Source organism: Lonchura striata, chromosome 3 (genome assembly GCF_046129695.1).
Source record: "Lonchura striata isolate bLonStr1 chromosome 3, bLonStr1.mat, whole genome shotgun sequence".
Taxonomy (NCBI): Eukaryota; Metazoa; Chordata; class Aves; order Passeriformes; family Estrildidae; genus Lonchura; species Lonchura striata.
The window spans coordinates 101,659,417-101,670,207 of NC_134605.1; the positions used below are offsets into that span (position 1 = coordinate 101,659,417).

Below are 10,791 nucleotides of genomic sequence, written 5' to 3' on the forward strand. Positions count from 1 at the left end.
TCTGGATGTCTTTCGAGGTCAGATGTGGCCTGGGATCTCTCCAGGCCCTCATTAAACTTTGGAACTAATCCTGAGGGAGAGCGCCTCTTTCCTTTGCTTGTGGGACCAGCTCGTCTTTGGACTCATGAGGGAGCTTCTCCAAGCCCCACAGGATCCAAGGAGAAATTCCTTCCCTCTGCCCAACTCAGAGCTGGCTGGGCTCCACAGGGAATCTGTCCCCGTGGGTTCGAGGGGGAGACACAGCAGGCTTGGCCCAGCACCCGGACCTTAACACCTCGGCATTGCCATTTTCCACGTGAAGCTCAGCCATGACTGACCAAGAGTTCATTCTCTGCAAGTGGAAGAGGCGTTTGTGGCCAGCCAAAGTTTTGTGCAAACCTGGAGCTGCCAGGAGCAGTCCTATTGCCGCCACAAAAAAGATGGGATTTAAAGCTGAAATCCTTGGCTTGGAGAAGCAAGTCAGTGTGAGCTCTGCAAATGTGGTTCCCCTGACAGAGAAGCAGATCAATGCCATCGCCTCCACCCTTGAGCAAAACACAAGCATGAGTGAGGCCGTGGAGGAGCTGCAGTATTGCCGTTCCCTTAAAATTGCCCTGGATATTCTCCATCAGACTGACTCCTGCAGTGAAATGTCACCTGCAGAAGAACCAAATCCTGAATTTTCGCGGGAGAAATCTGCCCCACCCACCCCCTCCCACGGCTTCTTGTTGCGCTCCCGCTCTAGAAAGTCGGAACCTGAGGTTGTCAAGAGGAAAAGAAAACCCCAAAATAACTGTGGACTGAAGGATGAGTCCCAGGCATGCAGCCAGGGAGGTTCTGTGGCTCCAGAGGGTAAAAGCGACTGGAAGTGGCACAAACCCTGTCAGGGACTCAAGTGTGGCACCAGCCCCTGACAGCCACAACTGCAAAAAATCAGAACCAAAATCATCTCCCAGGCAGAGGAAAATCCAGCCCAAAATGGGGGATGGAGTCTCCTGTAAGCCAGAGGCTGGAAGAACTCAGCAAGAAAGGAAAAGAAGATGTAGGGATGATTCCCCCCAGGATCAAGCAACAGTGGCTCCTGAGGAGGGGTTTCCCTCTGTCCCCTCTAAATCTGGCACCATGGAACCTTCCAGAAAGACAGGAACTCAGCCTGGGAGAGCGTTCATGGATTCCTGCTGTGAAACTGCCTCGGATGAATTGGAGAAAAGCATTCACAGCGAGAGTGAGAGCCTGGCAAAGCAGCTGGATGGGAGGAGAGAGGCAGCGGCTGGAAAACACCTGGATGGGGCAGGTGTGGCCTCAGGCACAGACAGGAAATGCAGGAACCACACTGGATCCTCACCTGGGCCTTCTGGTGCCTTCCCTCAGCCTCAGGAGGAGGAAAACCACGATCCCCCACACCTGGCTGGGAATAAAGCCCCTGACCCCGAGGAAGATGAAGGGCTGGAACCCTCTGGGATGTCTTCCAGGAGAGTTTCTTCGGAGAGCCTCTCTCCACTCTCGACCTCTGTCCAATGAAGAGGAGGAAAATTTGCCGAGCGTTCTCTCCTATCGAGAACCTGAATTCTTCGAGGAAGACGTGTTGGTGTGGTGCAAGCGGCGGCGGTATCCGCACTGGCCAGCTGTGGTGAAAGCAGTGAAGAGGAAGCACCAGAGGGCCTGTGTGCTCTTCATAGATGGCACCATAAATGAGAAGAAGAAAGGTTTCTCAGTGTCTCTGAAAAGCCTGAAGCACTTTGACTGTGGGGAGAAGCAGGAGCTCATTGAACGGGCCAAGGAGAACTATTCCAGAGAAACTGATTGGTGCCTCCAGCTGATCCTGGACTACAGGGTCCGAGTGGGCTGTCATTCTTTTGCTGGGTCCTTCCTGGAGTATTTTGCTGCTGATATCAGCTACCCAATGAGGAAGGAGGGGTGCCAGAGTGTGGTGCAGATGGCGTTCCTAAACACAGGGGAGGAAGGCGCTGGACAGTCTTCCTCGGACACCTCCCCCCAGAAACCCCCGAGGAGGCTCCTCCCTGACAGGACCAGAGCTGCCATGGAGAGGGAGAACAAGAAGCTGGTGGAGTTCATAGTGAAGACCAAAGGGGCTGAAGAGCATCTCCTGGGGATCTTAAAAAGTGGGAAACAATCTCGCTGGCTGAAGAAATTCCTGAATTCCAGCCGGTACGTGACCTGTGTAAAGAGTTACTTGGAGGATGAGGAGCAGCTGGACCTGGTAGACCTCCTGAAGGAGGTCTACAAGAAAATGGACACCAAGAACCTGCACCAGATCCTGGGGAATGGCATCAGATTTATTTTAGATGTGCTTTTACCTGAGGCCATCATCTGTGCCATTGCTGCCATGGATAACATTGATTATGAGAAGGCAGAAGAGAAATACATTAAAGGACCACCTGTGAGCAAAAGAGCGAGTGTCCCTGCCCAGAGCAGCCAGATATAGGGGGGCGGGGAAACCCAAACAGCCAACAGGGGAAGGACATGGGAGCGGCTCTTGGAGGGCAAAGCCTCAGAGTGACCCCTGAGGAGAGGCTGGGGGAGGAGTCCCAGCCAGGGTCCAGCTACCTGGTGACCCTGGGAGAAGGATCTGGACAAAGGGGAAGGGTCACCAGGTGATGGACACATCACCTGTGTGGAGACAGGGAGATGGGTTGGGGTTTGATGGACATACAGGTACTGATGGGAAAGTTGGGATGAACCAGACAGGTACAAAGAGGGGATATGGAGGGACAAACCATTATGAGGGGATATACAATGCAAACACAACTCTACAAATACCAAACTCAAGCCTCTAAGTCATGTATTTGAAGAAGAAATCCCCAATTCCACTAGGCTATTTCCTGCATTAAACTAATTAACGTTCAGACAGAAATTAGGTCTTGCAGAGGTGATTGTTTCTTAAGAGAGAAGCCACAGCACTCCTGACAAGTGTTTGATGTGGAGAAAGAAAGTTTTAAAGGAGTTAATTTCTAGAGGTGCTGCTGCTATGAGAAACATTTTCCAGTATTACATGTGTTCTTGGCTTATTTTAGTTATATTGTTAAATGGTTTTTTTATTGTGTCAGCAGCAAGTACTTTGTTTTGTTTGCCATACAGACTTTATAAGATTTTATTCTGCAAAGTTTTTGTATTAAAAATTATTATATATGTATCATTTTATAGGACCAATGTCGGGAATTTGCCTTAGTTTTAATAAATTAATCTGTTCCTTTACCAATTAAAAAACTGAAGGGGGAAGAAGCAGTAGGCAAGAATAGCCCATCCAAGGCTTAGTTTGATACAGTGATGTAAAAAGTTTTACCTGGAGTTCTGCTTTCACCTACCTGTGTATCATGAGTAAGCATTGTCTTTTTTTTATTAACTGACCCTATTTCAGACTTCCCTTTGCATGATGCATCACATTCTTGGTTCACCTGCCTGTGCCAGGGGCTGTGGTATTGCTTTCCCTTACCTGTGGTTTAGGGGATGTGCACAAAGGAAGACCAAAGATATCTGCCAGGTGAGGCAGAAGGGTACAACAGGACAACATTCCTCCCAGAACACTTGCTAGCATGAGACTTCAGAAGGTGCAAAATTAAGAGCAGTAGTGGAATGGTACTGTAACATTCTGCATTTGACTGGGGGAAAATGGTGAATGACATGGGACCATCTGCTTTATTTTTCTAAAGCCCTTGTTTTGCCATGGTGGTAGATGAGAACTTTCCTGAAGTGATGCTTTCTGATACCTAAAAAGAGTTTCCTCACTGCTCTCCCAGAAGGGAATGATATGAACTCTCGGGCTCAAAAACATTCTTTTGAAGGAGCAAACAGGAAGGTTGAGGTTGAGGAATAATGAGCATAATGAAAAAAAGAGCAAGTTTAAGATGATCCTGGATTTCTCTGAGTATCCGCTCTATCCACCACAAAACCCATTTCCTATGCAGTGGAAATTTTTTCATAAGTTCTGCTGTGTCAGGAGGAGAAAGGTACTTTTCTTTCTGTGCCAAAAAAATTGTCCTTTAGTTACACTGGTTTATTTGAGAAACCACGGTGTGGTTCAAGATGCTGTTTCCTGGAGCACAGCACTTCACGTAAGGAATGAGATCGTTATGGTTGGTTGAATCCATGTAGCTGAGCAAACACATCAATGCTGAATGTGTTGGAAGTGAGTATAAACAGATCCCATGCCCTGAGAGGTAATTCCTGAATGTGGCAAAGATGTGTAATTATTGCTAAATTTACCAGCATAATTGAAGTCCTCTAGTCAATTATAGGTGATAACGCTACTTGTGCACACTGACAGGAACTTATGGGAATAACTAAATTGCAGGTTAGTTGGCTGTCTCTGTGTGTGGTTTTGCTGTTTGAAAGAGTCACTAAATTCCCTCTTGTGCTAAAGGAGGGTCTGTCACACAGCCAAGGACTAGGCTGGGGACTACATTTTGGTTTATACTTTCTCTTATAGCAAAGATTGACACAGCTTGTACTTTATTAAGGTCTAGAAAAAGGCTGATGTACTTATTTATTTTCTGGTTTGCATATTTTCACAGATTCATAGAAAGCTTTGGTTTGGAAGGGACCTTAAACATCATCTAGTTCTAATGCCCTGACTTGGGCCGGGACACCTTCTGGTAGACCAGGTTGCTCAGAGCTACATCCAGCTTGGCCTTGAAAACTGTCGGGATGGAGCATCCACAACTTCTCTGGGCAACCTGTGCCAGTGCCTTGCCACCCTAACCACAAAGAATTTCCTTCTGATAGGTAATCTAAACCTTCCCTCTTTCTGTGTAATGCCATTTTCCTTTGTCCTATCAGTACACATCCCTGTAAAGAGTCCCTTTCCAGCTTTTCCTTTTCCTTTGTTCTCTGGTTCAGAAGTAGCAGTTGAGGGAAGAGTGAGCAAGTGGTGTCTTATTGTGTATCCAGACTGACAGGTCAGTAACAAGAGGTCAGCCTGGATGGGTCTGACCAGGGCCTAACATGCTTCATGGCAAATCTCCTGGATGGGTGGGGTGAATATGTGGAATGCTGATTTTTATTAACAAAGTGTGCATTGATACACCCTTAAAGAAGAGTGGGAGGATGCAGCCTGTTTCATTGCCACTAAGACTCCCAGACGGATCACATGCTTGGCTGCTCCTGTGGTTAGCTGGGGATGACCTTGCAGCCAGTCTGTGAGAGGGACCCTCACAGAGAATTCCAGCCCCTGCTCTTTAGGCATCATTTTCTGCTGTTGTACTGGATGTGAGTTTTAATTATGCCCATATCGATTTGCAAATGTTTCCAAATCGAAATTTTTTTAAATCACCTTTGGATAGTTTAGTTTGCTGTCATTTTAGTTGATCAAAATCAACTAAGGAATACTTAGCTAAGGATCTGTAGACAAAACCCTACTCTTGCTGGCATGCTGAAAGATAGCAGTGAAACACCATGACTATTGGAATCCAGCTGGCTTTCTACATAAGTACTGGAGAAAAATTCAGACAGAACTATTCAAAAGTCTTCAAAAAGTGAGAAGCAGTCTGGATGGTCATGTTTTAAGAAGTCTTTGTGTGCCACTGTGCCTCATAGATAGGTGGCATCAGGATCATGGAGGTACTTCAAAATGGCTGTATGATAATGGTGCTATGGTACTGTTGCTTTTTCTACAAATACAGGGGATTTACTGAAAAGCACTAATGATAATAAATTTTAAATGCTTTTGCCTTTAGGAGCACTTTTTTTTCATGGAAGTGTTGAGTTTTGCAAGTCTAGATGATACTGATTTGCTAATGACAAAAATGGTCATCCTTTAGCTTACGTTGTTTTCTATGTTGCTAAACAATTTAAAAAATTGCTTTCTGAAGCAACAAATAAAATACCAAGCTCTCATGTACTGAATAAAATTGTAGCATTATTTAAAAAATAATCACACCTGCAAGTATACTCTCAATTGAGCTGCATCTGGATTCTAGGAGCACACATCTCTCATGTTTCTATGTTAAACTTCTGTGAAGTTCTAACTGGATGAGAGATTCTATCCATCTATAAATTTGGCGTCTCCATGAAATGTGAGTTCATAGACCACAGAAAAATTCAATTCATACACATTGATTCTCTTGTGTGTCAAGAAAGCTATTACTTTCATATGCTTTTCACAATGTTAGATAATGATGCTGTATATATTAAACTTCAATGTTTTTGAGATGCAATAAAAAAAAAAAACATTTAAATAAAGCTAAGGGTCTAACTAAAATGTAAAAGCAAAGAATTGTGAAGCTCAGGTAGGAAATTCTGATCTATATTATATTCTTCAGGATTTTCAAGACCCCTGCTGAGTGCCACTGAATTGTCTGCTCTGTCTAAACTTGCACTGATGTAGGAGAAACTATATGTAATTTCTGGTTTTGAAGTTTAATTTTTTTTTTAAAAAGAAAAGTGAAAATATAGATTTAAAATTTTCCTTTTTAGATTTATAAGAAGTTATCTACTTGGTATGAATATATTTATGTAATTATGCAAAAATATAGATCATTTTATTAATGCACATTTATTTTATAATATGCTCCCTTTTTTGGAAATCATTATTATCAGAGAGGACAATGTTCATATCTATATGAAAAGACAGATGGGTTTATTCTATTAAGTTTTTTTTTTTCCCATGTGCATTTTTTAATTGATTACAAGGTAAAAATTGCACCCATGGTGGAACATAAGGGAATCTGATCAAGACCTAGAACAACAGTGAAGTCCATCTTGATTTTGAAGTTGAATTTCTGATGTACTAAAAATTATTTTTTAGCTGCTGAGTCCAAAGTTGTCTCACTTCTGTAAATAATTTCCTTACTGAGCTGCACAGTTTTCAGGAGCCTGAAGTCTTCCTTGAGAAAGTAATCAAAAGTGGATCAATAAGACAGGGGAGAAGTTGGGGTCTGTTCAGTGCATATTCAAGGACCACAAAGTAAATAATTCTGTTTTCTCTGTTTAAATTGTCTGCAAATACTTTTAGAGCATGGTTGATGGGGGTATTCTTAGATAACTGTGTTCCACATCAAATGTAGAAACATTCTTTCCTTTCTCATCAAAAAAGTGGTTTCATCACCAGTGATAGCTTTTACCCTGTGGATGGGTGGTTAGAGCATTACCCAAGGTACAGAGGAATGAAAAGCACATTCTCTCTCTGCCTATGAGCTTTAGAATCCTAGAGATTACAGCACTTAATCAGCTTTAAACTAGTTTTGGCTGAGATCATGTTTACCTTCCAGCACAACTGTGCAGAGTAGAGTTAAAGGTTCATTGGTCTAAGGGATAGATAGGCTGAGAGGAAAGAATCCATAAAGAATAAGTTATTCTAAGTTGTTTTTTGGGTTTTATCTAATTGCTGGTCTAACCTTTCTCGCCTAAGATCACAGAAATGGAAACTTTATCTGGACTGAAAACTGTCAATAATGAAATTTTGTCCTTAAATGAGTACCTAAGGAATATGGTACAGTCATGTCTTTGTTTCTTTGACAGAAGTTATTTTACTGAGTGCTCAAATACCTCACAAAGAAGTAAATTTTCTAATCCTCACATAATTCCTGTGACTTCTACTCTAAGTCTCCAGGGTTGTTCTTTGTGTACCAGCATTGGGAGTGCTCCAGCAGAATTTCCAAGCCCAGAGTTAATGCAACCTCCCTTCCATCTGTGCCCAGTAATGGTATTTGGCCTTTTAAAGTAGGGAATCATGCTGAAAACTTGATACTTCTGTCTCTTATTCTTCCCCTTTCTTTTTTCTTCCAGAGACTGTTTGAGGTTATAACCTAGAAGGAGTGATTATTCTCAGAGGTAATACTATATATGTGGCCAAATTTACGATCAAAGTACTTGTTTATGATTGGGTTATGACATGGCTTGTACCACTCTGGGTTTTTTTCTGTTTTTAATACAAATATCTTGTGGGGATCCAAAAACCCTCTACATTCTCAATGATGTATTGCAGTGTGTTTGGAGACCTGTCAGTCACATAATTTTACTGATATGAGCTATGCTACATTTTTCTCACCATAGTTTCTTATTTAATAAATTAATAGATTAATAAGACAGTGCCAAATCAATACTGTAAAGAAATCTAAATATATGATTTCCTGTGATTCTATTTTTAAAAAAACTTGTAATTTCATCATAAAACCTACCGGTTTAGTTTGATGTAAACATATGTTGATTGGCATTAATTACATTTTCCTTCTTTAATTTATTAATCAAGTCCTGCACCAGCCAGCTCTTTTGCTTAGGATCAATGTCAGTGTGACAGGCCTATAATTATCCAGGTTGTCTAAATTGCCCTTTTAAAATATCCTCAATTTCTCTATTGTTTCATGATGTATTGAAAATAAGCATTAATGGTCCAAAGGTTTCCTTCACAAGCTGTCCCTGAAACCTTTAATGAAAGTTATTTGGACACTCCAAACTCTATGTTCGAAGCTACTTTTTAGTACCTGAGTGACTATTAAAATGGAAAATATTTTGACATCATCATCAACTGAACATACAAGGGAAACTTTATTCATTAATGCATTTTGGAAGTCCTTGGGAAGTTCTTCCGTATTTTCACTACTGCTATTGAGACTTTTTTGTTTGCAGATCTTAATCTTTTAATAATGGTTTTCAAATTTCTCACCTTGCTTTCTCACAGGATCAAGCAAAACCCTGGTCCTGTGTTTGATGTCTATTTGCCATGGCAATCGCTGCAAAATCCAGGACTAGAGCTGCATTGTCAGAGGACACAAGTGAAAGAGGGTGAGATTTGACGAAAACATTATATTTGTGGTGTTACAGGCTCACCTGGAGGCCACACATAAGACTTCTCTCTCTGTATGGTGTCAGCATCAGATATTAGGCCATGAAAGTATAAGATAAGGGACCCTTAGCAGAGCTGAAAAGGGGACATGAAGAGCCCAGTGACACAACAGCTTTTGTTAGTGTAATGGGGACGACAAACATGTTTGACAGCCTGTGCTGAAGCATGGGATAAGCCTTGTAGCATTGTTTTAAGATAAATGTAACCCATGAACGCTTAGACCCACTGATGCCTGTCAAACCTGATGCTCATTTGCTGAAAAGAAAAATAGCAGAAAGGCATATATATCAGTTAAATTGTGCAGGATAAAAAAAGCCTCTTTAAAGCTGAATAAAGAACATTAAACATGATAGAGGGGATGCTTGGTGGGCTTACAGCCCTGGTGCCATGAACAGCTCCATTGTCAATTGTACCCTTTCTCTGAATGTCACTTCTGGTGCTCCAGAGCTGCAGGTCTCCTCGCTGGTGGGGTTCTGCCATGCATAAACACCATCAAATTGCTGCTCAGTAGTGGTAAAATCAGGGAAGGCTTCCTGTGCTGCTGCTGCTGCTGATGGCCTGGAAAAGGAATGCTTTTGAAATGGGCTGCGGTGTTTGCAGCTCCCCTTGATTGTTTCCATCTCTGCATCAATCCCCGATTCAACACAGCATGAGCTGGCTCTGGGTGAAGGTGGGTGTCCATTTGGCAAACAACAAAAGGAAAATCTTATACCATCTTTTATAGAAATTGGATGCTGTCTGTATCTTAATTTCTAAAGCAGAAGTTCATGGTGAGTTTACCTAGCTGCAGACAGAAGATTATGTGCATCCTTTATCTCTTTGTGGCAGTACATTTCTCTCTCTGTTGGGTACATCTGCCCAGCTGGATTAACAGCTTCTTTTCAGTATTTCACCCCAGTCCCTTTTTGTTGAGACTAGAGGCACATGCAGTTAAAGGTAAACCTAAGAAGCCAATGCATCCTAATGCTCAACATCTGATGGTAATTCTTGTATAAACCACTATGAAATGTCAGGATAAAACTGGTAATAAAAGGTTCATCTTTTACCAGAAATGCATGACCATAAAATGCAGAAATCAATATCTGACTTTGGTAACTTCATAATGCAAATAATCTCCAATATTTCATTACTATGTACTTTCTGTTTCCTGAGAGGCTAGATCTAAAATCTGTTGCAGGAGAGATCAGAGGAGACACTCCTTATTCTGGCAATAAAATCTCTAATGGCTTCTGTTCATGTTAATCATCATGGAAAGCTTGGTTTCAGTACAGCAAACAAACAAATAGAAAACAAATACTGTATTCAGTGGTTTTCATGAGTTCAAAGAATATTACCAGGGAAAGGCCCTATATGGAAATATATATAGTCCTTTTACAAAACTGTTAAAGCCACTTTTTAAGATTTTAATCTCCCAGGGTTTGCATGCTATTCCATTTCCCACAAATATGTAGAAAACATATAAATTAAATACAGAAATTATAGATCACAAACTTCTAACACAGGAATAAAATTTTCACCAAAAATGAAATGAATTTGCACCTTGTCATTCTGTGTCGTACTAACAGATAAAATTTCTTGTCCCAGGTAGTGTGCTGGTAGTCAACCACAGGTACATGAGCTTTGATTTAAGTATAATACAGGACAACAGATAACATGTGAGACAGATAAAAATCAGAGGAACAGTGGTGGAATGTTGCAGTGTTAGAGGTGAAGGGGGGTTCTAAATATTGTTGCTGGCCTTGTGGAATTCATCACTATAGAAAACAGAGGAAAATTCAAAATTATATAAAAAGGATAAGGATATATAGTGTTATATCTGGGTATGGATATCTGTATAGAGATAATAAACATATATCCCAGAATGTGATTGTTAGTGCTAACAAAAACATTGTGATGGATACAAAATTTTCTGTTTTCTATTGGATTAGGAGAATCTTTACTTTGATCATATAAGACTATAACTGTGATTGCACCCTCACCATCATGGGAAAGAGGCTGCTCATTTTGGGAAA

At 41.5% G+C, this 10,791-nt stretch overlaps 1 protein-coding gene across 1 annotated transcript; it reads left to right on the plus strand.

Moving 5' to 3' along the window:
• The first annotated feature begins 258 nt into the window (after nucleotides 1-258).
• LOC110467990 (PWWP domain-containing DNA repair factor 3A-like) lies at nucleotides 259-2,425 on the plus strand. The gene is given in 3 exon segments (XM_031504498.2): nucleotides 259-832; nucleotides 834-1,485; nucleotides 1,487-2,425. Coding segments are annotated over 3 exon segments (2,115 nt in total). The 5' UTR covers nucleotides 259-308.
• The last annotated feature ends 8,366 nt before the right edge of the window (nucleotides 2,426-10,791 follow it).